Here is a 27,955-nt window from a genome sequence, read left to right as displayed (position 1 = left end):
AAGAGAGAAAAAAGATGCATCGAGTTTTGAGTCAATAAATTTTAAGAGAGAAAAACTGCTCCGTCCTCCCCTAACCCCATCCGTTTGAAACGCAATTCGCCATGCATGTTTTGTGAGTCCAGAGGCGGTTGGTTAATCTGGAAGAGAGAGCGAGAGAGAGAGAAAGAGAAAAGAAAGAAATTCATTATCAGCATGAAGCAAGTGTGAGGGTCCCCAGGGAGTGTCTGAGGGTCTTCGGGGATGGGAAGAAAGTTAGTCACGCGCCATTTTGTCGCTTTGACAGTTTGAAGAAGGAACAGAATCGGGACCCCCGAGCTGCGGAGTCCCAGATGGCCGATTTCCGGCTGGCAGGCTGGGAGACCCTGAGGGCCTGAGACTAAACAAGGAGAACCCCTGAGGCAGGACTAGGCCAGGGAAATGGCAGCACAATGTGGGGACCAGCAACTCACTAGCAAGCTGCCAGTGCAGGAAGAAAAACACCAGATCCCAGGAGCCCCACAGGTCCCCAGGTCCCTTCCTCCTTGGAGGAAAAAAAAAGACAAAGTTAATTCTGTGGGTTTTCCTGCCTGCGGAGCCACCACCGACTATCCCCTCATAGAACAAGGCCGCTTCTTATCCTTCCTGATTCGAGCTAAGGTTGTTGGATGCTTTAATTAAAAAAAAAAAAAACCAACAATATTTTTCTAGGTGTTAGGGGTACCTTGCGGGATTGGCTTTCCCCCCCCCCCGAAATTTAAACTTTTCTGTAAAACCTTGTTCTTCCTTCAGTAATCTGACAGCATTAAATATTGCATTTAAAGTTAAACTGTAACAAATAAGTTTGAAATGAAGTCACAACGAGGAGGATGAAATCATATTTTTGAAAAACAACAACAACAACAAACCCGCCTTAGGCTGCTGAAAACATTGTTACTGCCGCTCACCCAGGGCCTTCCTCCTGTCCTCTTCCCTGTCTGTCCACACTGGGCCTTCCAGGGCCGGGAGAGCTGCCCGCAGCCCCTGAGAAGAGCTTGAAGTAAAACGCTACCCTGCCTTGGCGGGTGTGAGTTTTGGGGGCCCGGCCGGTACCTCTGCTGGGGACGCCCGCTCCTTTGCGGAGTGGCAAAAAAGACTGCGGCGGCAGCTCTCCAGCCGGACAATAAACTCCCCTCGCTTGCCCCTCTTCCTCAGCTCCCCCTGCAGCCTCAAATGTGGTCCTTTGTAAAGCCGTCAGCGTCCGGAGACGACTGGGGGTCTCTGCCACTCATTCATTCCCAGGGGAACTTCAGGGTCCTGGGACTAGGAGTGACTCCCCCAACCCCGCCCAGCTGCCTCTGAAAGGACCAGGGTGGGCAATGGCTCGGGCGGCTCCCTTAGCCTCTGCAGGGATGTAGGGTGCTGCTCCTGGGTCTCTGTTCACGCGTCGCTGCCCGTGCAAGATTCAGGTCTGCTGGGAGGGCCCCGGTGGTCCCGCATGTGACATTCGGGAGGAAAGGGCTTGGAGTGTCACAGTCAGCCGGGCACATGGCGGGGCAGGGTTGGTCAGCAACGTCCTAGAAGATGCCCCCTGGGCCGCGGGCCACCTGCCCAGCTGCAGGCACCGCGTGGAGCTTTAGGAGGCCTTTCCCGTAATCCTGAGAATCTGTCGCGTGGGTCAGAGAGTGGCTAGAAGCGTACTGGGCAGCAGATTCTTTGCAGAACCCGCTGGGAAGGCGAGGCCAGCGGGCCGGGGAGGAGAGAGAAAGTGTGTGTGTGCGAGGGAGCGAGAGGCCTTGTCCACTGCCCGGGTCCAGGGCTCGAGTCCACTGCCCACAGCGCTGCGCCTCGTCACAGCCTTGGAGTGAACGAATCGACCCGCACAGCAAACGCAACTGCGAATCCCGCCTCGCCGGGTTCAGGCTGGCGCGGGCCACTCCTCGCTGGGACCCAGGCCGGAGCGCGGCGGCCCTGGCGCCTGGACCTGCTTCAAAGTTTGCGCAACTTGGGCCCGAGCGCGCAGCCTTGCCAGCAACGGCCTGTTTCGCGGGACGCCCTCCCCGGCCGACCCCCTTTTAGTTCTAAAATTTTATGAGTCTTTTTTTTTTCTGACCGGTGCCGGCCAGCTCGGACACCCCGTCCCTTTCCAAGGGGACCCCGAAGTTGGAAGTCAGGAGGAGCCGAGGAGGGGCGCGCGGCGGCGGGGGGCTCTCTGTGCGCCCGGAGAGGTCAGGGCCACGCGCGCCCTCGCCCCACGTGGCAGGCCTTGGTGCGCGCGGGTTTCCGGAGCCCCGCTCCCCCATCCACCCCGCCTCCGCGAGCAGAGCCCCAGCAGCGGCAGCGGCGGGGTTTAATGATAGGTTTGGCTCCCTGGAAACTTGGAGTGAAAGGCGCCCTTGGCCTTGGCGCAGCCACTTTCCCCGCCTGCCGGTCGGCGCGATTGAAAGGCCGGGCCAGAGGGGGAGGCAAGGGAGGGGCGCGGGCCCCCCGGGGCGAGCAGCCGAGGGGGGTGGGCCCGTCCTGGGCCGGGGTAAAGCGGGGAGCGAGCCAGGGCGGGCGGCTGGGCGCGCGCGGGCGGGAAGCGTCCGGATCCCTACCCCGGCCCAGGCCCACCTCCCTCGGCTAGACCAGGAGGCTCCTCTGGGGGTGCGGACGCCCCATCCCGCTCCTTCCCGCGCCCCTCGCCCCATCTCCGCCTCCTCCGCCGCCTCCCTCCAGCTCCTGCCCAGCTGCGCGCCCGCGGGGACCCCGCTCCGCCCGCCCCCGGGCCCTCAGCGGCACTCGCCGGGTCTGGGGGGCCCTGGGGCGGCGGAGGCGGCTGGTCCGTGGGGTCCCGCCCGCTCGGGCCACGCTGCACCCGGCAGGGCGCGCGCGGGCGCGTCCCCATCCCCGCGCCCCGCTGCGCCCCGGCTCCGCGGGCAACGCGCTCCCGCCTCCCTCGGTCCCCCTCGGCTCCTTTCTCTCCTCTCGGCGCCCCCGGCCTCCCTTTGTCTCCGCCCGGGCGTCCCGGCTGCCATCCGCCCGCTGCGCCCGGGCCCGCGGCTGTCCGCCCAAGTTTGGAGCCGGGCCGGGGGGCTGCCGGGGGGCGGGCGGGCGCGGGGGGCGCGGACCCGGATCGCCTCTGCGCGCTGGAGGGTGTCGCGGGAGTCAGAGGACTGAGGCGCGCGGGCCGAGGACGGGCGGGTTTTGTGTTTCAGAAGAACTGGATTAGCGGACCGAGTCCTGACCCGGGTCAGCCGCGGGGCGAGAGAGCAACAAGTGGGCGCCCAGGGGCGGGTGGGCGGGCGAGTGGGGCACTCCGAAAGCGTGGGGGAACCGGCCGAGCTGGGCCCGCTGGCCAAGGGACAGACCCGCACCCCACGAACCCGCACTAGGGAGCCAGACCTCTCGTTCGTGGACCTTAGGATCATCGCAGTGGCCCTGGGTGGGCAGAGTTGGGGGGCATCGGATCTCTCGGTGTGACTAAAAGATCCGAGTCCCCCTTTCTCCAGGCCCAGAGACTACAGGGGTGTGAGCAGGGGCGCTGGGGGCTCGGGCATCTAGACCAGGAGACGCCCCGCTCCACCCAACCGCTTGTCCCAGCGCAGGAGTGCGAGGGACCTAAGGGGACCCCGTCCTCACCTCACGGGGAGGGGCCCTGGGGAACAGCAGGGCAGAGCAGGGCAGGGCAGGAGGTAGGTGAGGGTCCCCTCAGCTGCGCGCTGAGTTCCTGCTGAATCACTTGTTTGCGTGACAAACAGATAAAGAGCCGAGCTGGGAAATGATCCGTTTCCAAGATAGGAAAAGATCGTCTGTTTTGATAGCTAAAAGAAAGCAAGCAAGCGGGATTACCATATTTTCTTCCAAATTAGCTTTTCATCTTTAAATGAGAAGGGAGAGAGGGAGGGGAAGGAAGGGAGAGGGAGAGAGACAGGCAGAGACAGAGAGGGGCAGAGCAGAGAGAGACAGAAGCAGAGAAAGACAGACACACACACACATAGAGAAAGTGCAGTGCTGTTGCTGAGGGCCAGTAAGGCAGCCACCCTGGAAGCAAATGCGCGCGCGCAAACACACACACACACACACACACACACACACACACACACACACACACAGATGTGGCCAGTGAGGCAGACTCAGGTGTCACCTTCAGGGACAATTTCAGTGCCTGGAACCCCTGGGCCTTGAGATCCCACAGCCCCTTGCCCAGTCTATCCAGGGGCTCACAGGCCACGCTACAAAGCCAGCGCCAGGAGTTCGCCATCCTGGAGCCCCCTAGTCAGCCGGGGAGAGGGGCCTCCCGCAGATTGTGTGGTTCAGGAATTAGGCATTCACAGTGGAGCTGCCGTTTGGAGGAATCGCAGTGTCAGGCGTGTTCCCAATGGGGAAATATTGTGAGTGTGGAGGAACGGAAGCCGGGTTGACAACGGGAGACTGGCAAGAGTGATGGCCCAGACAGTTTGCTCTCTCAGCACCCCGGAAGTGGTGCCCCCTGGGAGAGACGTGGGAAGAAGCATCTTCCCGTGTCCCTGGTGGGCAGAGCAGACAGCAGAGGAGTGCGGAGGGGTTGGAGCCAGCAGGAAGGGCCAAGATGCCTCCAAATTGGAGTGAAGTGGGAGCTATGCTGCGACCCCCAGAGAGAGGTTCTAGAGAGCCCCAGACCCCCACACAGGAGCCTGTCCTCTCCCCTCTGTTGTACCCACAGCACGCCTGGCCCTGGGACAGACACAGATGTTGACGCAGCTGCCGGGCCCCAAACTCAGCTCCTTCCTCTGCAGCCAGCCTGGGCAGAGCCTGGGCCAGATGCCTCAGAGTCAGGCTCACAGCTTCCCCAGGACCTTCTGTTCCACCAGCAAGTCTGACCCCTGCCCCTGTGCCATATCTCAGCTTCCCGAGGTCCACCTAAGATGGTTTCAGAGGCTGTGGCAATGGTGGCAGCTCCTCAGGGCTCAGCCTGGGCTGAGGCAGCAGGACCTGCCCCACAGCAACCAGAGGCTCAGGTGCTGATGTCACAGGGACCCCTGGGAGGGGAGATGGGTCCCAACATCCCTGTGTATTGAGCTACCCGGCCCATAAAGCAACGTTGTAGACTGGAGGCATCATTTACTTTTTGTAAAATGCCTTTACTTAATCTTTCCATCTAGACAAGGCTTGAAGAACAATTTACAGGAGCAGGAGACAACACACGAGCTAGAACTTTGTGGTTTGTGCTGGTCAGTGAGTGGCCGCACGGCTGAGTGGGGTGCCCAGACCCCGTGCCTCCAGCCACCCAAAGAGCAGAGTGATGCCCCCTCTACCTCAGAGCCATGGTCCCTCCCCCCACCTCTATGGCCAGCCCCGTGCCTCCTGGAGCACATTGGTAGCACCCTGACACTCGCTTCATCTCGGGGGAAGAGCACCAGGGAGGGGTTGGGGTAGGTAGGGTCTGCAAACCCCAAGTCTGACCAGAATGACAGTTCCTCAATTCAGCTCGGTTCTGAGGAATGGAAACATCTTTTTGCAGAAGCCAGCAGGTCCTTGCAGAGTCTTTCTGAGGAGAAGGCGGTGCGAGATGCCAGGGCTGCAACGGGGGTTGGGGGGTCAGGCTGTGCCCCAATATTCCTTCCCGCAAAATGTGTCCCTGCAAATGTCTGCCCAGGAGGATGCAAAGTCCTATCTCTGGTTACAGGTCCAGAGGAAGGTTGTGGGAGGAAACAGAATCTACGAGAGGATAGTGAGGAAACCCCTTTACCCTGGAACACACTGAATGGAATCTTCTACAGGAAGGAGCAGAGCTATGATCGTATTTAAAAAAAAAATCTTTCCCAGAAAACACACAGAAAGGAAAGGAATATTTTGCAGGGAAAGCAGACATATTCCTATAAAAACCGCTTTTGAGCTTATTTCAGGGAATCGGATCACCTGTGCATTTTAACTCACGCTTTTGGGGAGAAAGTGACCTTGTCTTTGTTGGTGAAAGGATTCATAATTTTAGCGGCTAGGGTTTCAGTCAGGTAACCAGACGCCGATGGGCTGAGAGGGGTGGCGCAGACTGAAAGGACACTCTGTCTGCCTTTCTCCCACGCTGCTGCTACCCTCATTATTTCTATCTCCATCATCATCCCCACCCCCCCACCCCACCCCCGTGTTCCCACACTGCCCACCCCACCCCAACTGGGGCTCCCTGGCCTGGGCAGACCCATGGGCCCCAGGCCCTGCCGTGCCACCTCAGAGTGCCTCAGGTCTCCAAGAAGACCCTGCAGAAAGCTCCTTTGGAGAAAGGGGTAGAATTCCCGGGCTGGGGTGTATTCCCCCAACCCGAATCAGATAAACCACTGCAGGCCTAGGAAGAAGGAGCCAGGTCCCTGCAAATGCTGGAGCTGCCAGACCCTGTGAAACAGTCCCCCCCCCCCCCACGCCGCCCAACACACACACACACACACACAACAAGATGTCGGAGGTAAGATTTCGCTTCCCGTGAACAACGAACAGAATCCTTTATTTCAGTCTCACAAGCTCAGAGTACAGCCAAAAATGTATTTCCAGGTTTCAACTGCTATGACATTTGGGTAACACGCTAAATAATGCACTTATTAAGGGGAATTATACCTAACTCTCGGGTAATTAAAGGTAACCGGAGTTTGATTATCCAAGTTGTGTACATCACCTCGAGTAACTAGAGGTAGAAAAATCAAATTGCATTTTAAATCACAGCTAAGATGAACCGATTCAATTGTAATGTCATAAGATAAGCAAAAATATTTCAGATCCATTTATAAGCTGCAATTCATTACCCAGTTGAATCGTATTTTTTTACAATGCCCTGAGTGTCTTAGAAACTTTTTTACCATGCTCAGGCCATTAAAAAAATTGTTCATAGTTCTTTGTTAAGTAGTTAATCTAAAGAACTTAATAAAGGGTTCTATCCTCACAATTTAGCAGCTATTCTGAAAAAAAGTAACAAAGATTGAATGAAAAACCATTTCTACTTTATTCCCTGAAAAGCCAACATGCTTATTAATGGCTTCTAAAGCCTGCAGATACCTGCGGACATGGCCCTTCTCTGCCTTGGGGTGCAAGGGGGTGCAAAAGCTGCTTCTGAGGGGCAACTGCAGAAATGCCCTCCACGGAGCCCTGACCAGGAGGGCTGGGCCGGCCTTGCTCACCGGCCATGCAGCCAGAGAGGCTCCTGGTTTCTGAACTGCCCTGAGCATCCCTGGGAGCTTGCTGTGGCCCTGGGCATCTGGGCAGCAGGAAGGAGGGACAGTGTTGGGCTCATCGTGTTTTCCCCGGGAAATGAGCCCCCACCCACTATACTGGGCTGAGTAGGAGCCACAGGGAGTTGACTCAAGACCCCCACAGGCCATTATTTCACTCCTCTCTCTGGTGCCCGAGTCCCAGGGGGCTGAGAACCGGCTGCCCACCTCCACCTCCGGCTTCAGTATATGGCTGCAGGGCAAGGGAGGCCGCTCCCGAGCAAGGCAAAGGAATGGGGCAGCAGAGGCACTCACAAGTGGGGTCGTACATTACATGGTCACACATACACTGCATCACCTTGTCAAAGTACAGAGTGGTACATTGACGTATGTCTGCCATCTCTGGGGGCTGACCAGAACATGGTACAGATCCAATGTGCACTCCACACACGCACTTCATATGTAGACTGTGACATGCACAGACTGGTGTGGTGTGCTTTTATAGACACACTGTCACCATCGGGTGCACCAAGATACACTGTCACACGCACACCTTCATAGTAAGGTACGGGTGAAATACTTCATACATACACTCCACAATAGGATACAGCACGACACACTGTCACAGTCACCATCACCATCGGATACAGCACACTGTCACAGTAGGGGACAGTGTGATGTGCTGCCATGTTCACCATCACAATAGGATACAGCACGGCACACTGTTAGAATAGGATACGGTGTGATACACTGTCGTGTGTTCACCGTCACAGTAGGAACTGTGGGATCCATTGTGACACAGTCACCCTCATACTAGGGTACAGTGTGGTATCCTGTCATCTGTACACCACAATAGGATACAATGTGATATGTTGCCACATGTACACAGCCGCAGAAGAGTGTAGTGTGACACACTTGGTCACCACAATAGGGTGCAGCATGACACTGTCATACATACACTGCTGTAGTGGGGACAGCCACTACTGTCATGCACACTGTCGCAGTCAGATACCGCAGGACAGACCGTCCTATGTGCACTGTCACAGTAGGAGACTGCCGAGTTTCCCCTGAGTGATGGTGAACATGCAACAGTGTGTCAGGCTGTGCGTAACAGTGTATGTATCATGGTGCACCCTACGGTGACAGTGTCTCTATAAAGGCATGCCATGCTATAGTCTGTACATGTGACAGAGGACATAGGAAATACATGTGTGGCAGTGCACAGGCTGTCCTGTGTGCATCGCCAGTAAACAGGTGGCTTCCTTTGCACAGATGCAACCAAGTCACCGTAGCCATTTCTGCAGCACTGTGGGATCCTCTGCCTGGACACTGTCCTGTGATGTAACTGCTACCCCACATCCTCCCCAAGGTGCACAAGCAGCTTGCACGGCCCAGAACAGCTGTAGCCACCTCAGCAGGCCCAGGCCCACCACCGCCCTGACTTGCACCCTTCCACACAGGAGCGTGGGGTGACAGACCAGCTGGGAGCACAGTCTCGTGTCCTGCCCCCGGCCCAACACTCCTTGTCCTCCATTGGCTGGATGACACAGCCGCCTGCTCTGTGGGGTTCTCTCTCTGTGGCTGCAGCAGGACCCACGTCCAGCCATGCCCCGCACAGGCTGTCTTCAGCAGCCTCCTCCTGTGGCACTTGAACCACTAAAAGAGCCCACCTTGGGAGGCCGAGGGCGTTCTCTGCCCATGACTGTGGGACTCAGGAAAAACTCTGGCTCTTCCATGGGGTTGTCCAACTGGCTCCAAGGGCTTATGTCACGTGTCAAATGCCAGCCTGACCAGGCTGTGCTGTGGTTTTAATACAGTCTCATTTGGGTTTCTATAAATGGTGCTTCCAGCTATGCACTTGTTGTGAATGAGAAAGTCGTGGTTTGGGGCCAGAGCGATAGCACAGAGGGTAGGGCGTTTACCTTGCACACAGTCGACCTTGGTTTGAATCCCGGCATCCCACAGGGTCTCATAAGCACCACCAGGAGTGATTTCTGAGTGCAGAAGTAGGAGTAACCCCTGAGCATGGCCAGGTGTAACTTAAAAACCAAAAAGAAATAATGATAATTTTTTTTTAAATAAAGTGTTGGTTTGATGATTCCTCGGGACTTGATTCATTTCCCCAAGTGCAGCTCAGCTGTTGCCCAACTTTCAGAGTCAGTGTTTCAAAACTGCGAAGACATTTTAGGAGAAAGACTGAAATGAATGATTTATTCATTTGTAAGTGAGAAGCAAGTCCTCACCTGACATCTCCCTCAGCTGAACCGGGGCCACCTCACGGCTCTGTACCCCCTTTCTCGGGGCTGGCATGTGTGGGGTGCGCGCACTGGGTGCTCCGTGGCAGCTGCCTTCCCAGCCATAGTTTCTTTCACGTGTGATGGACCTTGTCCCTGTAGGACTGACTGATGCCTTGCAGAGGAATCAGAAAACTCACTTTTTTTTTTTTTTTTTTACATTTCACAGTATTTCTGTCTTGTGGGGCTGTCTGAGGCGGTGATGAGAGGCCAGACCTGCCTTTACTTCCGAGACCGGAGGACATATGCCAGGCTGGGCCCTGGGATGAACAGAGCAGACTGGGCCGGCATCGGCTGGCACTACCCGCCTTTTGCCTGTGGCTACGGAAACAGCGCTCACTCTCGGACCCAGCGCTTTGCTCAGACATGTGAGTTACCATGACCAGAACATACACACCAAGGACCTGATTCAGGCCAAGAAATACAACAGTGTGAAGAGTGCTATGAGGAAGGGACATGTCCAGGTGGGGTGAATCCAACAGTCCTCTGGGCACAGGGAAAGAGAGATCCAAGGGGTAACAAGTAACAAGGAGCTTGCTGGAGGCCCGTGCCCAGGAGAACTCCCTGTGCCACTAGCGCAAGTACACAGCATTTGCTGGGACTCTGGGAAGTCAGACCGCTGGCTATGTGGCTGCAGGGCAGACATTGTCCCTCAAGTTTATTCTCAGTCACATTCTGTGACCATCAAGTCCTGGCTGCCCCCAGAGTTTCAGGCTCTCTCCTCTGACTGCCCCGACCCTCTCGCTCCCTGAACCCCTCACCAGCTGGGGGGGGGGGCAGCTGCCACAAGAGGAGCAACTGCCCAGCTGATTACTTCTTCAGGGGTGCTTCCCCTTCCATATGTGTCCGTCCCCTACCCATCCCTCTGTCTGAAGGTGCCTGTGCACCTTCAGGCGGTGTCCATCGGCTCCTGCACAGCTGTGTCCGCCGGCCGGAGAAACACAGAGCAGGGTTCTGGGGTGTCTGCCTGGCCTAATAGCCCCCTAGGGATGCCGCTCATCGAACCCACCAGCCTGGCTAGCTTGACACCGTCCTGCCTCCTCGAGCACCAGCTCACGCTTCACAGCTGGCCGGGCCTCCTTCTTCCCGACACAAGACTCTGTTGTGCACATGGACACGGTCTTTTCTGTGACTGACTTTGGGCTCCTGATATACTCTGCCTACGAGAGAACTGACTGTTGGTCCGTGTTTACTCAGTCTGTGGCTTGTCTTTTTTGGGTCATTTGTATCTTTTGAGGAAGTAAAGTTCCATATTTTGATGAGGTCTAGTTATAGCGGTTTGATTTTTCTCTGAAAAGCTGGAGAATCTTGTATGACATCTAAGTGCCTAATTCAAGGGCACTGGGGGCAATTCTTCTGCATCGAGCCACCCAGCCTGACAGCGTCACCTGCAGATTATGAGGACTGGATCACGGCCTCACTAATTTAGGGATTATCGACAGATTGTACCAGCCACCTACCAAGGATGTGGGCATCATGTGACTTTATTGTCATGGTTGCTCAGAGGTAGACACCGGCACTCACACTGACCACAGTGATGTTCTGCTCTGGGCCCAGCTCAAGCTTAAGCTAATGATGTATTTCTTGGGAATGATCCTTCCTACAAGGCGCCAGGCCGGGGGGTGGGGGGGCTCTTGCTTTTCTTGCAGATGACTACTGGGTTTTCTTCCTAGTATTTATTTTTAATGACAAGTCTTTGCCTGTGACGTCTCCTCGGCCCCTTTATTGAAAATCAGCTTCACATCCGAGCCTGCTTCTGGACTGGGTCCCTGATCATTGATCCATTGGCTCATCTGCATGCTGGCACAATGCATGCTGATTACTGCATTGTGACGCGTCTTGAATGCTTACACAGGCTGCAAATCCCTGAACTTCTTTCGTCTTTTTAAAAATTTATTTCAACTCTCCTATGCCCTCTGCCTTTTTTTATATAAAGTGTAGATTAAATCCACCCTTCTAGACAGAAGAGACTTTGGCATTTTAATTAAAATTTCATGGAATCCAGGTTTTTTCTTGTGTGTGTGTGTGTGTGTGCGTGTGTGTGTGTGTGTGTGTGTGTGTGTGTGAAAGTAGATCACTTAACTATATTGAGTTTCAAATATACCAGCCCCATTATATATCTCCCTTCATTTATGTTCTTTTAAACTTCTCTTAATGAGTCTTCTGTTTTTCAGTGTTGAGAGCTTACACGTTTTTTGACATACTTATTAGACTATTTCATGTTGAATTTTGTTATTTTTTTAAATTTTATTTATTTATTGATTGATTGATTTCTGGGCCACACCCAGAGGCGCTCAGGGGTATTCCTGACTGCACTCAACAATCGTCCCTCCGGGTCAATTGTATGCAAGGCAAACACCCTTCCGCTGTGCTATCTCTCTGGCCCCAGGTTTTGTTCTTTTAAATCTTGCTGTTTTCAGGATGTTGATTCTGTTTTTTTTATTACTGATATATAGATATACAATCACTTTTTTTGTTTTGGGGTCACACTCAGCAGCGCTCAGGGGTTACTCCTGGTTCTATGCTCAGAAATCCCTCCAGGCAGGCACAGGGAACCATATGGGATGCAGGGATTCAAACCACCATCCTTCTGCGTCTAAGGCAAATGCCCTACTGCTGTGCTATCTCTCTGGCCACATACAATCTTTTTTTTTTTCCATACAATCATTTTTTAACTTTGATGTTGACTCTTTGATCTTGTCCAACTCCTCATTAGTTTTGGTAATTTTATATTTTTAGATTTTGTAAGGTTTCTTGCAACAGATAATCCTGCATTAGTCAACAAAGATGTTTTTATTTCTTCTTTGACAGCACAGTGACTGGACATTTTTTCCTTACCTTACTGCATGAGGGGGCAAGGAGCAGACTGGTGCTCGACACTGACTGGGCCTCATTCCTGACTGGACCCTATCCTTGTACTGTCCCTTATTCTCACCCTCAGCCTCTCAGCAGGACTCGGCAGGTGACACACTCTGATCCCAGCGACCTCAACCCCTGTATTTTCTTCCAGTCTGCGTCCTTAGGATCTATTCCCAAAAGTCCTATCTGCCTCCCTCCTTCATTCCCTTCATTGTGACTTCTGACTTGTTTCTCTGTGGTTTTCTTCTCTCTCCTCCATTCTGATTCTCATAATCCCACTCACTTCTTTCTCACCTCTCTCTCACCTCTTCCTTTGATCCTGTTTCGTACCTTCCTCTCTCTCCTCTTCCACTTTTTGGAGAGCTTCTTTTAGTATTATACTGATTGATTTCCAGCAATCAACTTTTCTGTTCTGGGATTTATTTTGTCTCCTGGGTATATAAGACTGGTGTATAGCATGTGTGTCACAGAAGATATGCAGATATATGTCTTCAAAACCCTGCTGATTTTTATTTCACGGACTTAGTGTTTCCTAAGTCAACATTTCTTCTCGGGCCTGGATCAATGATCCAGCAGTGGGTAAAGCACTTGCCTCGCACATGGCTGGTCCAGTTTCAATCCCTGATTGAAATCCCTGATTTCAATCACACACACACACACACACACACACACACACACACACACACACACACACACACACACACACACACACCTGTGGCCTCTCAAGATCTTTAGGATTAATCCCTGAGCAGAGCCAGGAGTAAATTCTTTTTATGGGGGAGAGCACACTTGGTGGTGTTCAGGGGTTACTCCTGGCTCTGCGCTCAGAAATCGCTCCTGGCAGGCTCAGGGGACCATATGGGATGCCGACAAAATTGAACTCTGGTCCATCCTGCGTCGGCCACGTGCAAGGCAAACATCCTACTGCTGCAATATCTCTCTGGCCCCAGGAGAAAATTCTGAGCACTTTATTTGGGTGTCATCCAAATAAAACACATTTTCTTCCTGTCTCTCTTCTTTCTCTGTCCCTTTGCCCATTGACTTTGGATTCACCTTTCTTTTATTTTTCTTTCTTTCTTCCTTCCTTCCTTCCTTCCTTCCTTCCTTCCTTCCTTCCTTCCTTCCTTTCTTTCTTTCTTTCTTTCTTTCTTTCTTTCCTTTCTGTCTGTCTTCCTTCCTTTCCTTTCTTTCTCCTTCCTTCCTTTCTTCCTTCCTTCCCTCTTCCTTCCTTCCCTCCTTCCTTTCTTCCTTCCTTCCTTCCTTTCTTTCTTTCTTTCTTTCTTTCTTTCTTTCTTTCTTTCTTTCTTTCTTTCTTTCTTTCTTTCTTTCTTTCTTTCTTTCTTTCTTTCTTTCTTCTTTCTTTCCTTTCTTTCTGTCTGTCTTCCTTCCTTTCCTTTCTTTCTCTTTCCTTCCTTCCTTCCTTTCTTTCTTCCTTCCTTCCTTCTTTCTTTCTTTCTTCTTTCTTTTCTTTCTTTCTGTCTGTCTTCCTTCCTTTCCTTTCTTTCTCCTTCCTTCCTTCCTTCCTTCCTTCCTTCCTTCCTTCCTTCATTCTTTCTTTCTTTCTTTCTTTCCTTTCTTTCTGTCTGTCTTCCTTTCTTTCCTCCCTCCCTCCCTCCCTCCCTCCCTCCCTCCCTCCCTTCCTCCCTCCCTTCCTTCCTTCCTTCCTTCCTTTCTTCCTTCCTTCCTTCCTTTTTTTCTTTCTTCTTTATTTTTTTTTTTACCACACCAGTACTGCTCAGGACTTGCTCCTGGCTCTGCCCTCAGGACTCACTCTTGGCTCTTTGTTCAATACTCCTGGCCCAGCCGTCAGGACTCACTCGTGGCTCTGTGCTCTGGGGTAGGGCTTTGGAGACCTGTGCCAGGCTTGGCCACATGCAAGACATGCGCCTCTCCCCAGCTGTCTCTGGCCCTTCTCTTTAAAGATCCTCATGCCGGTGGCTTCACAGACACATGGTCGAGTTTGCAGGTCTGGTCATCGAGCTTCTGTGGCTTGTACTCCTGCCACAGTGCTCCTCACCTGTCTGGTCGTGTGCCAGAGGCTGCCTTTTCTGAGGTGTCCCAGAACAGCCCCCCTACACCATTCATGCCGGTGCCTGTGGGCTTCGTGCCTGAAGGCGGTTGCCGTGATGTGAGCTGCCTTCCTGCCTGGCCTCAGTCTTTCTTGTCAGAGGTTTCCTGCCACGGTCTGAGCAGCCTTTACCTGCCCCTGGAATGGGTGTCAGGAGCTGATTGGGCACCTCAAGAACTGCCTGTGACATCGGCCGAGTGTCTGGTGCCCTCCTCGTTAGGGACTGCAGCTGCCTGTGGCAGGTGGGTTGTGGGAGGGCAGGTAAGGGGCGATGGGTGTCACTCGGGCCCCCTCTGGACAGCGCCGTCCTCCCGCCCTGGCATCCGGGTCTGAATCTAGGCCTGGCCTCACCCTCTCCCCCTCAGGCCTGGTACAACCCGCCTAGAGCCCTGGGGCCTCCCCAGCAGGGAGGCTGATCCGGGGTGGGTTCCTCTCCGCAGCTTACTGGCAAGCCTCAGCCTTTTCCCATGGACACTGGGCTTGGTTGTGGACCTGCTGGGCAGTTCTGTTGGGGTTGACAGAGGTGCAGGCCCCATCTTGGGGCAACTGTGTGCCTGCCTGGTACTGAGCTACTCTGATTATCTAGAACCTCATGTGTCAGAGCCCTGAGATACCCTTCTTCTCTTCTGCACTCTACTCGGGTTCACAGAGTCCCAGGGCCTCAGACACTTGCTTCAGCCTCAGCTTAGACCAAAGACCTGAGTCCATCGGGCCAGTGACCAGCCTGGGTCCCTCGAGACCATGAATGCTCCTTCCCCACCACCCCTCGCCACAGCATGGGACACCCTCAGCCAGGAACGGGAGAGGTGTGCGACCCAGGACAGGAAAGAGAGTGCGAGGTGGCAGGGAGCAGAGGCCTTGTGCAGAAATGGTTTAGTAAAAGGCTTCTCATCGTGATTGGGAAATGCAGGCCACAGTGACGACGACCACTGCAGCAGACACCCCACCAACACCTCCACCACACCCCCTCCCACAACACACCCAGTAACACTCCACCAATACACCCACCAACACTTCCTCTACAGCCCCACCAATCATGCCAGCAGCTCCACCAACACTTCCACCGCTACCACCGTCAATACCCAGCACCACCAATGCTTCCTCTATCATGACCATAACAATGCTGGCACTTTCGCCACAATACCCTCACCAAAACACCAATGCCTCCACATCAAATCCCTTCAATACTTCCACTGTTGACATCCAACATGACCAACACTTGCTCTACTGCCCCATCAATAATACCAATACCTGCCCCACCAATAGCTCAACATCAACATCTCCACCATCAGTATCCGGCACCATCACTTCCTCCACCCCACCAATAACGTCAGCACCTGCACCAACACCTCCTGCACCTGTCTCTCCACCAACACTGCCAGCCCCTCCAGAACCATCTTAAACATCAACACCCCTACCCAACACCACCACCTCTACCCATGCCGCTGCCCCCAGGCCCACTCCACGACCCCTCAACCACCACAGCTCTTATCACTACCAGGACCTCCACCAACACCTCTACCATCAGTCTCCTCACCTCCTTAGTCATTGGATCTGGCACCAACGCTACCATCCTTGTTACCACCAGCATCACTAAGACCGCTGGTCCCAACTACGCCTACTCTGTCGCCCCCACCTCATGCCTCACCACCATCTTCATCAGCCCTCCACAGACATCATGAGAAATGCCAGCGTCCACTCACAGGTGAGATGGGGGTGGAGGTAGCTGCCCGAGGCCACACTGAGAGGGAAGCTACACCCCATGCTGTTGGGGGCACTAACTCCTGGGGTGCACAGACTTGACCTTTCTTCTCAGCTTTCCAATGGGGTACACAAACAAATGACAATAGGCAGTTGTCCTTGGGGGACAACTGGGGCACTTTGGGTTTGTTGATTAAAGAAGGAGCATGGGGACACCGAAAGGTGTTTGTTTTCTGAAAAGGGAGTGCAGGACTGAAGCAGAAGCCTCCTGCTCCAATCTCAGGGGGTTTGGGAGACACGGCTCTGGAAGCAAACTCGGACACAGGAAATAATCCACACGTGGTTACGGAGATAAAACAGGTTTAGGAACTTCCACATGCAAGTCTTCTGCTTCTAAGAGGCAGACAGCTCAGTGGTGGGAAATCAAAATTGCAAGCGGACCCCCTGAGACCCGGGGTCTTTATTGGGAAGCCAAGACCACACCCTGGGGTGGAGAACAGGTGGTCTAAGGCACCAATTCAAAGGGTGCTTCCATCCAAAGGTGCTTCCATCCGATGAGCGACAAGCACCAACAAAAAGAATTATCCTGGGCCAGAGCAATAATACAGTGGTAGGGCATTGGCCTTGCATGCAGAAGATTCGGGACAGACCCAGGTTCAATCCCAGGCATCTCATACGATCCCTCGAGCCTTCCAGGAGTGATTTCTGAGCACAGAGCCAGGAGTAACCCCTGAGCACTGCCGGGTGTGGCCCCAAAACCAATAATAATTATTATATATATAATATATTATTATACTATTATTACCCTGAATAGAGAGAAGACCAGTTATTCCAACACAGGACAAATCCATTGGGGCCCTCTTGCTCTGACTATCCAAGGAGCTGCCTGGACCTAGCAGTCCACAGAATTGTGGAGCACCTCATGGTCCCGTTCAGAAATGCCAAGAAAGAGGAAGCCCGTGTGGGCCTGATACCAACCTGAGCACATCAGTCTCTTCTCTCTGGAGAAAGTAGATGTGGCTAGGACACATGTTCACCCCCATAGCAAGTCTAGTGGAACCACGATAGCCCATCACCTGATCTAGTCCCTTGCAGCAAATCAGGTCGGACGCCTCCATCTGGACAGACATGCAGAAGCTCTTGTTGAGGGATCAGTTTCTGGTCGAGAATAAATGAAAAAGCTGATGTTTTCTCAAAACACACATGGCTGTGCTGACAGCTGCTCTACTCCTGGCTGCTCTGATGTATAAGCCAAGATCCCAGATGAGCCTGGGGATTTAGCAGTAGCTCCAGGTGATCCCATCATGGACATGAAACAGAATTACAGGTCCAGACTTAGCCAACCAGCCTCCCACAGAGCAAACCTCCATGCACAGACACGAGTGGGCTTCACTTCCCACCGCAACGAAGGTTTATTTCAGCAAACCCAAGTCCTAGTCGAAGTAGGTCCCGAGACTCTTCCCGTGGGCCTTAGCTCCCATAATGAGGTTGACTTGAAGTTTGGCAGCACTCGAATGGGTCTCATTAGTTGCCCGAGAACACCCACCATGTCCACCCAAGGTGCGTTCCGGCGAGGGAGGTCCTGTCCTCTGGGATCCCTGTTTGAGCAATGAATGCATCTCAGGAACAACTATTCGCAAAAAACTTGCAGCCAACCACCATGCTCAGGAATATTCGAGAACCCTCGAGAGGCTGTTGTTCAGTCAGATCAGACTTCCCTGTCCTCACGAGAGTTCTCCAGCCAGCTGAGGATTCCCCCTCTTGAGTTTCACCAGGGGGGAGGTTACTTTCAGTGGAGTTGATGGGTCACTCTGCCTATGGCAGTGGCATGAAGCCTGTCGATACAGAAGATAGATCTGAAGGCAATCAGGACTAGGGACATGTCTAGACACCTTCTCTCCGACCTCCTGAACTAAGTTTCTTCCACTCAGGGTGGCCAGACTGGCATGTCAAGTGGCTGGAGTGTTCTAGAAATCTGGGTTCTTACCTTGAGTCCATGCAATGTTCCGTAAAGCCCGACTGACTTGGAGGGAGCCTGGGTAGGCTAGTGCTTCACGAGTGGCTCGTTCTGGATCTGGCTCCTGTTGGGACCCCTACCGAGACTGGCCCTGGGAGTTGGCAGGTGACTGGCATGCTTGCCTCTCAGTTGTGTTCTCAGTTTTTGAGTTCCCATATGTTCCTTTTCAGCCACTTTCCTCCTCCGTCTGTCCCCACAATATGTCCGTGTTTCCGTTTGAATCTTCTGTTTACGGCGGTCGTGTGAAAAACTGTCACTCCACGGCGTTCACTGAACTGTTTCCTCACATCTTCCTCATCCTTAAACAATTGTGAATTCCTCTATTGTCCAGTGCACATCGAAGTCACCACATTGCCTGCTGTCCAGATTCCCTGACCTCATTGCGGGGTGCAGGCTCAATCCTGACGAGGGCTCACTTCCCTATAGGCCAGCCTGGCGTGCTGAGACACAGCTGCCTGTGTGGGCAGCTTTTTCTCCAACTCGGCCCTACTGAGACTGAGCTCAGAACTTGGCAAGCCTGGGGAGGAGGGAGAAGTGCCCCCTTGGCTTCTATCCTCCCCACAAGTGACTCTCACGGTGTGTCTGGCCTCGTCCCTTCTCCAAGGTAGACGTTTGGCCTGTTGCCAGGTTTCCCCTTTGTGACCAGAAGACAAAGCACAAATGGGAATTTCTCCTGAGAGCTGCTGGCTGCATGGGCCAGCGAGGTGGTCGGGGCTGGTATAGCAGGAGGGAGCCAGGAGGTGGTCCTCAGAGCCACACGGTCTCCTGGTTGTCCTGGTGTGGGTCAAATCAAACAAGCAAAAGAACATTGGAATAGTGATTTTTCCCAGCTCAGGAACATTTGCCCAGGGAACAAAATCAAGGTGGGAAGAAGAGGGCATTCAGAGTTCATGGACTGGCTCTCTGCTCTGACATCCTTCAATTTCTGTCTGGGACAAATTTACAGGTAAAATTCTAGGTATTTGGCCTGGTGACCTCACCGCTGACTTAGGTGTCAAGGACAAAGGTCTCCTGGGTCTGACCTGCCTGAAAATACCCCGGGCCTCGGCTGGGGCTGGGATGACTGCGGAGAGAGGTGGCAGAGGAGCCTGTGTTCTGGCAGCTGCATGTCAGGCAGAGGCTGGTCAGAGGCCAGAGCACAGGAGACCCCACAGAAAACACTAGCTGCTACAGAGTCTCCGCTACACACACAGCTCACTTTGGGCTTACGTGACTTTCCTTAGGTGACGCCGTGAGGAGCTGTGGGCATAGGGCTGTGTGTCCCAGGGCACTGGGATGTGGCACTGCCCCATCACTGCAGCAATGGGGGAAAAGAAAGAAACAGTTCCTCCATCTCTTCACAGGCCTGGTCACAGGGCTCATTCTCAGACCATTTCCATTGAGCCCAAGAACCTCTGAGCACAAGTTCTGGGTGCTTCTTTCTGATAATGGTGTCATGAGGAAGACTAGTGAGGCCCAAGAAAAGAATATTCTGGACTTAAGTGCAAGCCTGAAGTGAGCACCTGCCCTATACCGGGTTTTGTGGGGGCCCTCTCCCCAACCCCCTGTGACTTGCCTAAGGAAGCAGTGCCAAAGAGACAGACACTGTGGGAATTCAGAGATGGCTCCGTGAGGGTACTCAGGCAGGAAAAGCCATGGTCCACAGCTGTGCATCCAAGCCTAGTCCCTGAGCTTGCGAGAAAGAGAAACTTGGGTGAGAGCAAGAATCCCTGAGGCGCGTGATACCCTGGTTTCAGGCTCCGCTGCAAAACCTTCCAGAATAGGATTGTCACCTGGGCTCCACGAGCCGATTGTGGGGGACCCCCACCTAACTGAGAATGGCCAGGGCATATGGACGCAGTCGGGCATGCTGCTGGCCCCAGGGAGGGGCAGGCACCCAATCCCAGGCTGATGTTGAGTGCCCAGCCTCAGGACAGGGTGAGGCTCACCAACGCAGAGGTCCTGCAGCTCTGTCTCACAGGCTATACAGGGCTATGAACATAGGACCATGGACATGGGCCACGGATGTGGGCCACAGAAACAGGCCATGGATGTAGGGTTATGAACATGGGTCACAGTTATGGGCCATGGGTGGGGATCTGACAGCACCAAGTAGTTTGCCTCTTGCTGCTATGGCCCAGCATCATCTCCTGGGAAAGCTGAGCCAGAAGCATGACTTTGTCTTGTGGGGACTGTGGTCTTGAGCAAGATGCTGCCATTTCCTCTGGGGCTCCCTGGCATGGAATCTCCTAGATGGGGCAGCAGAGATGGTATAACTCTCCTGGGCACTCGGTGACCAGAAATAGCCTTCATAGGGTGATATTCTTCCTGTGGGGCTGCACAAGGCTTCACTGTCCTGCAGAATTATGTCCTGAGGCCTTTTCCTGTGGTCTCACCTAAAGCCTAGTTTTGGAAAGTTCTTCCTTGGAGCCTTGTTCCCCCTCACCAGCCCCGGACTTTTTCATTCTGGTCCCTTCTCGGTTGCCTCCTCTGATGCAGCAATGCTGTGCTGCCGACGCCCAACCCCAAATACCCTGCCACAGCCCGACTCAATGAGAAGCTGGTTCTGCTGTCCCAGAGTTCCTGGTGCTGCCCCATTCCCTTGAGACCCCTCCCAGCACCCTGCATGACTTTAAGGCAGCACTTAGTGAGGTTTCTTGTCCTGTCTGGGCCTCCCTAGTGCTCCTCTGTGTGTCAGACCCTCTTGTCCTTCTCTGGAAGCTGAGAGTCCTGGCTCATGGGACCATAGCCACAGTCTCTTGAGTCTCAGTCTGTCACATGTATGTCACAGTCATGTTTCAGCCAGGTCATGTTCATGTCTGTCATGTTACATGCATGCCACAGTCCCCTCTCAGTCCATTCTTAGCCATGTCACAGTTATGCCTTTCATATCTCAGCCATGTCTGTCATGTCTCAATCATGTCTGTCATGTCTCATCCATGTCAAGTCATGTCTCAGCCATGTCTCATGTCAAAATCATGTCTGTCATGTCACAGCCATGTCAAGTCATGTCACAGTTGTGTCTCAGCCATATTGAGTCATGTCTCAGCCATGTCACAGTCATGTCTGAGTCATGTCAGAGTCATGTCTGTCACATCTCAGCTGTGCCTCGTGAACTTAGCTCACCAGTGCCTCATATCTGTCTCTCTTGATCGTGTCTCTAACAATGTCCTAATAGTGCTTGAACATGTTTGTCCTCGGCCTCCTCCGCTCTGGAAACTTCCCACTCAGGTCATGGAAGAGATGGTGCAGACTCCAGAAATGCCTCCCCTTGCCTGGAGATGGACCCCTGGATTTGTAGGGTGAAAAATCAGGGAAAACCAGAAACCAGCTCTTCTGACTCATGGCGACATGGGGGGGAGAGAGCAGAACAGGGACAGATGCTCAGACTCTGAGACCCGGCAACGTCTGGGTCTCATATGTGTTCATGCATTGCGTGTCTATATGTGTACGTGTATATGTCTATGCAAGTTGTGTGCACACATGTGGAGGCAATCACTGCCCTGAGTTGAGCCCCATAGTGGAGCACCTCAGGGAGCGCAGTGTAGTGGTACAGGTGGGCAGGCGCTGGCCAGGACAGTGTGTCCTGCATGTGCCCTTAGCCCACTGCCCCCAAACCAGGCAAATGGACCATCTTTAAGACATCAACACCCTCCCCTCAGGGTAGGCCGAAAATCCAGTCCTAGAGCCTGTACCCGGCCACCAGTGCCACTGCCCACAGCTCGTGTGGCCACACAGAGCTCTGGACTCTCCGGCCCTCCAGAACTTTGGTCCCGCAGCCCCTTCTGGCCTCTTCCAGGCACGGCCCAGGTGGAGCGCCTAGAGCCTGCAAAGGCAGAGCGACTGGTCTCGGAAAATCGGTTCCCCTGGGATTTGTATGCGAGACAGAAAAAGTGACGTCGGTGACTAATAAATGTCGTTTCCTGTGATTTTTATAAATTACAGTAAATATGCCATAATCACCCGCATTAGCTGCGGGAACACAGGCAGCCATCTGGAGCAGAGGCCAGGGGACCCCACTGGCGCCTCGAGAGGTAGACCCCACAGGTGCAAATTGAAGGCAAGGAAAACAGCAGTTAGTGAGCCGGGTCTGGAGCAGGGGAGAGTCGGGACAAGCAGAGTGTGTGACAAGCAGACAGATTTGGACTTCTCCGCCAGGGTCTGTCATGTCAGGCAGGAAATCGCTGTAAGTGACTTGCAGTCATAAAAATCTTGTCATGTGTAACCTTTCAAGCAGTGGGCTCATTGAACACATCATACCTGGGAGGGCAATCGAGACAGCCAGCCGAACCAGGCTGTGTACGCGGGTGTCTGGGTGCGACAGAGTGTGGTTGAACGGGCTTCCAGGAGACCCGGATAGGAAAAACCCTGTCAGCCCCTAAAAAGGAGAAAAGGAACTTGCAGTGAGAGCCGGGCCCCTCACACTGAATGATTGCAGACACACACACACACACACACACACACACACACACACACACACACACACACACACACATTATTCTGCTTGTTTTCCTCGGGCCAGTTCCAGCTTGCCCTGAGGGAATGCTGATAATGCTGCCCTCAGCCAGTTCTGCAGACAGTGGCAGCGTTGGTGTCCCTCCCAGGTGCCCGCGGGGCTGTCCCAAGGCTTCCAGCAAGTGGGCCAGGCCTCCCCACCCATTCACCCACACACACCCAATCCGCACGCCAACTTGGGAAGATGAGCGGCCACTGTGCAGGCTGCTTTGTTTGGGAATTCAATGAGAATGCGGTATTCATGGCAGCGCAGGGTCACCAAGTTTGCTTGCACGGAATAAATATTTGATGGCCATCGATACAGACTGGGGAAGGTTCTGGAGAATGTGAGAGCCAGGATGTGGCCGCAGGAGGACTGGCCCTGGGGAGGACAGACACCCTCTCCCAGTGTCCCCATCTTTCCAGAACCCTGCATCTCTCCGTGTCTCTGCATCTCTCCATGTGTCTGTGCCTCCATATCTGTTTCCTCCTAGCTCTGCCAGCTCTCTGGGTGCCACCAACCTCTGCCAGGTGCCCGCAGCGCTGGCCTGGGTGACATCCCTCCCCCACCCTGGGAGTGCACACTCACACTCGTACGCATATCCTGGACAGGACAGGGAAATGCAGCCACCGAGAGGGCCACCTTCACACCATCCCCACATGCTAAGGTTGCCAGGCTGAGTGACCAGCCCAGGGACACAGGAACGACCATGTCTCTGGTGGACGTTGACCCTCATCTTGAAATCGGAAGGAATGAGCTTTCCTGGAGCCCCAGCACAGCTACAGCTACGGTCTCTCTCTCTCTCTCTCTCTCTCTCTCTCTCTCTCTCTCTCTCTCTCTCTCTCTCTCTCTCTCTCTTCTCTCTCTCTTTCTCTCTCCTCTCTCTCTTTCTCTCTCTCCTCTCTCTTCTCTCTCTTTTCTCTCTCCTCTCTCTCTCTTTCTCTCTCTTTCTCTCTCTCCTCTCTCCTCTCTCTCTTCTCTCTCCTCTCTCTCTTTCTCTCTCTCTCCTCTCTCCTCTCTCTCTCTTTCTCTCTCTCCTCTCTCTCTTTCTCTCTCTCTACTCTCTCTCTCTTCTCTCTCTCTCTCTCTCTCTCTCTCTCTCTCTCTCTCTCTCTCTCTCTCTCTCTCTCTCTCTCTCTCTCTCTCTCTCTCCCCTCTCTACAGGTGCTTAGTTTCTGCTGTGTCTGGTGGCTCCCTGGGGCAAGAAATCTGGGGTGTCAGGGGGTGCAAACAGACAGGAGTCGTGGAGACTCAGGAAGAGGCTGGTTCCGGGGCCGGCAGCTGTGGCACAGCCTCTGTGCGCTCCTGGGTGCCGTGACCCGCCGGCTCAGCAGGCAGCAGGTGGGGGTGGGGGGCCCTTCTCCCTCTGGCTGGGTGATTTCTGGAAATAGCAGCAGCCCACCTCTCAGTGCACTGGCTGGATCATTACCAGAGACAATAGCCGCCTCCCCGCTCGCTTTCATCTGGGTGAGCTGAATGGTTTTTTCGTCTCCTCCGGTTTTTACACTCTAATTGCGCTGCAGCCTGCGCGGTTCCCTGGCTTGTGAAACATGGTTGTTTGCGGTTTTGTTTTTCAACAAGGTCGGCATCTTGAGGAAGAACCGTGGGGCAGCCGGTCACCAGCGCTTGAGGACAGAGACCCCTCGGCCCATGACCTTCACAGAGCCCCAAAGCACAGGCTGATGGCTGAGCCACGTGCAGGGACACCCCCCCCCCCGTATAACCCCACCCCCACCCCAGCGCAGCAGCTCCAGATCCGTGAAGGAGAGAGCGTGGGTTCTGCAGGGCTGTGGAGTGCTGTGGGAGCTCTGGGAATTGGGTGGACCCTGATGCGGCTCGTCCTCCACCCCCTGGGTGCAGGTCCTTTATGCAGTACAGTCAGTGGTACAGAGGAGGGCACAGACGCCATGAGTGTCTGCAAGCCATTTTTCTATCCTGTGCCCTCTGGGAACTCTGGGAGTGAGACTGGATCCCAGAGCTGCCCAGAGCTGGGCAGTGTTGGACAGGCCATGCCTGGCTCCTGCCCACGGGAGTCCCGGGTCCCACCCCAGAATCTCAGCAGTTTGCGTCCCTGTGGGCACCTGGCTGGTCTTGGGGCTCAGCTGAACAGATGTGCTCCAGTCCCTGTGGGAGTGTTTTCTGGAAACTTTTCGGACATCCACGATGACACTTGGTGGGCATGTGGCTCTTCCGGTCTGAACTCTTGTTCTCTCCTTTTTTGCAGGAACCTGGGTGCCCTTTGGAATATTCTGTCTGTCTGCAGACAGACTGTGGCACCCCCGACCGCCCTCATACCTGCCCCGGGGCCAGGGCATCCCTGTGCTTCACCCTTCAGGGTAGGAAAGAGGCATCTCACACGGATCCAGGGTGCTTTGGGGTTCCTCGTTCCCGCCCAGACAGGTATGACTGCGACTTCAGCCTTCTCTTACCAGTGGAGGAGACACAAGGATCTGCACTGAGGGGACACAAGAACAAGCCGGTCAAGGCTGGTGGCCACTTAAAGGAAGAGCCATGGCCGTGGCCTCGGAGCCCACAGCGGAGCGGGAAGAGGCGAGGGCCCTTCGCCATGCATCTCCCTGCAGCCTCTCAGCGGCCTGTCTCTCACGGGGTCGTGCCCTCCCTGGCACGGTGGGTGATTTGTAACCCTGATCCCCTGCAATGCTGTCCTAAATGCGGGTAATTAGCCCCGTTTATCACGGCCCACACGCCCACCCTCCCGCATGCCTGCTGCAGGGAGATTCCAGGACAGGCCCTGCGCCGACTGTGCCGGCAAGATTAGGACTGTGAGCAGCGGCTTGGCCTGTCCAGGCCCCGGGAGAACCTTATCGCACGGCACACGCCCGGAATAAAGTCTCACTAGCTGCGCTCGTTTCCCAGTGACGCTGGTCCTGACTTGGTCCTTGGAGGAGGAAGCAGAGCTCTGGAAGTGGGACCACCCCGGGTCCGGGTGAGCTCGGAGGGCCACTGGGTCCCTAGGGTGAAAGGGGGGATGCAGAGCTGGATCTCAGACCCACTGGCCAGGACTGGGCTGTGGGAGCAGGGTTGCATGGGACTCTCAAGGGAAGCCTGCTCTTCTCTCCTCTCCCCCCTACATTTCCCTGCTCTCCCCTCCTCTCCTCCCCTCTTTTCTCCCCATGCCCTTTCCACTCTCTCCCCTCTTCTCCCCTCCCCTCCCTTCTTCTCCTACCCCTCCTCTTCTCTTCCCTCCCCTCCCCTCCCTTTCCCCCGCCCCTCCCCACTTGTCACTGTCACAGGCCTTGGACACTACCTCCACCCCCTGCCAATGGGCTCCCTCTGAGCACACAGGAGCCAGAGCCCCACAGGCTGACGTGGGTGTTGCTGGAACCCCGCAGAGCTGGGGTCGCCCTCTTTGCCGCGGAGGGGGCCCGCAGACTCTAGCAAGGCAGTGCTCAGGGCCTGCAGCAGAGGCTCCAGTGGGCACAGGGGGAGACAAAGGACAGGGCCAAGCCTCAGGCCCACAAGAGCACCCTTGGCGCCAACAGGCTGGGGCCCTCAGAGCGGAGGGGCCTGCACAGGGGCCGAGCCCTGGCAGCTCCTTTGGCCTAGGACCAGCAGTGTCCAGCCTGCCCCCCCATCCCCGCTTGAGGCCTGAGGGACGCTGAGATCTGGAGAGTGGGTGGGGTGAACTCCCACAGGGCTGTTCCTACAGGGCCGGGCCTGCTCTGTGCGAGGCTGCCTGGGGTCCCGACTGCGAGGGGGCCCTGAACTCCGGGCTCCTTGGGTCTCCCTGTTTGGGGCGCACAGACTCCAGCACGGCCGGGGAGGGCATCTGGCAGCCCAGGGGAGGGGGGCGTCCTGGGCAGGGCGAGGGCGGGCGTGGGAGGCAGCCGCTGGCCGGCCATTCATCTGGGAACAAACGCTCCTCTCCGGGCTCTCGGCTCTCGGAGCGGGGCCGGGCGGCATTGTGCGGCGCCGCTGGAATCTGGCAGGGCCCAGAGCCGCCCCATGCTGGCCGCCTTTCAGCGCCGCCTTTGGAGTTTCGCTCAGCCGAGCGCTCAATGGCGCACAAAGCTGATTACAAGCTCCAGCGCATTCCTGAAGGAGCCCAGAGCGCCGCAGGTGCGGGAGCCCGGGGAGCCCTTGATCCCGGAGCACTCGGACCACACAGGCCCAGGCACGGCAGCAGGAAGCCTGCTTGGGAACCGGGTCACTGCCCGCCGGCTCCGGCCAGGCCTCCCACCGCCGCCTGGCCCGGCACCGGGCACCGTGCCCACGGGCCAGAGTCCACCGTGGGGGCACACGGAGGAGATGCAGGTGGGCAGGACCCCGGAGGGCCCAGGACAGGGCGGTCCATTCTGCCCACACTGGCACCAGAGCAGCATCCGGTGGCCCTGCCCGGCCCCTCAGGTGATCTGAGGACAGGCGTTCCCTGGGCACTTCCAAATCATCCGCTGTGTCCTCCCAGGCAGGTTCCTTGGGGAGCATGAGGAACCCCAGAGGGGTCATGACCCCTGGCCTGCCTCTCCCAGGCCTGACGCTGCCATGGAGAGGAAGGCTCATGCTGGGGGGACCGGATGAGTGGAGTGGAGGGAGAGATGGGAGTGACTGGGCAACTTATCCGGGAGAGCACTGGGGTCCCGCGCCCCAGGCCCCTGGAGCAGGCCCTGTTCGATGCTTCTGTCTGGCTCCTCTTGGAGCTTCTGTGAGCTGTGAGGGGCAGCACGGCTATTCTCACCAACCAGCTCTGGCCCCTGCTTCTTTCTGGGTGCCTCGATTCTGGGTAAACCCCAACACCCCACAGGCAACGAGATTGGGGGTTGGGGGCCCTACAGGGAGCAGAGCTGGGAGGATGGGAGAGAGGAGGACTAGTCAGCTCCAGACCCACACCCAAGGGGGCTCTAGCACCCATGGGAAGCAAGCGAGGGGCCAGGAGAGAGGGAGCAGGTGGTATCCTCCAGCAGAGAAAGGACTCCACCCTCCTCTTGGATATCTCGGGTTTCTGACCCTGACTGACACTGTCTGTGTCCCGGCCCGGACTAAAATCTGCCCCTGTTTCCTGGGTCTGACTGACATCTGTCCATCCCTGGGTGTTCACGGGTCCAGAGCCAGCCCCCTCAGGCATGAAATCATGTCTCTTGGTGAAAGTGCTCATGGGACAGAGAATTTGCCTTTCAGAGCTAACGTGATCATCAGTGTCGAATGGAAGTCAGTTGTATGCATGTGTTCTCACGTGGGCATTTTTGCGTGTCCACAGGGCTGGGTCTGAATGGAGAAAGCATGTGACATGCCCGGCATGGTCTTGCACACGGCCAGACCCAGCCACTTCCAGGAGCCCGCTGCCAGCCCCGGGCCTTTCTGGAGAGCAAATCCAGAGTCCAATCAAGGCCAGCCAAGAGGGAAGAAGGACTTCCTTTCCTCTGGCGCCTTTGAATTTCCATGGGGACAGGCCCCAGGGGGGGTATGTTAGGACCC

General features: G+C 55.1%; 2 protein-coding genes across 2 annotated transcripts; one reads left to right on the top strand and one right to left on the bottom strand.

Moving 5' to 3' along the window:
- The first annotated feature begins 101 nt into the window (after positions 1–101).
- On the top strand, positions 102–25,384 carry LOC126016021 (uncharacterized). The gene is made up of 6 exons (XM_049778533.1): positions 102–112; positions 284–351; positions 1,171–1,327; positions 1,374–1,429; positions 24,751–25,150; positions 25,256–25,384. Exons 1-6 carry the CDS (start codon positions 102–104, stop codon positions 25,299–25,301), a joined length of 738 nt encoding a protein of 245 aa, XP_049634490.1. The 3' UTR covers positions 25,302–25,384.
- On the bottom strand, positions 25,345–26,865 carry LOC126016020 (collagen alpha-1(II) chain-like). The gene is made up of 4 exons (XM_049778532.1): positions 26,551–26,865; positions 26,220–26,465; positions 25,844–25,951; positions 25,345–25,494 (listed from the first exon to the last, which is right to left on the bottom strand). The coding sequence occupies exons 1-4, from the start codon at positions 26,863–26,865 to the stop codon at positions 25,345–25,347; spliced, it is 819 nt and encodes a 272-aa protein (XP_049634489.1).
- Between the last annotated feature and the right edge of the window lie 1,090 nt (positions 26,866–27,955).

The sequence above is a fragment of the Suncus etruscus genome, chromosome 8, assembly GCF_024139225.1.
Source record: "Suncus etruscus isolate mSunEtr1 chromosome 8, mSunEtr1.pri.cur, whole genome shotgun sequence".
NCBI classification, from domain to species: Eukaryota; Metazoa; Chordata; class Mammalia; order Eulipotyphla; family Soricidae; genus Suncus; species Suncus etruscus.
This window is presented reverse-complemented; position numbering and strand designations above follow the sequence as displayed.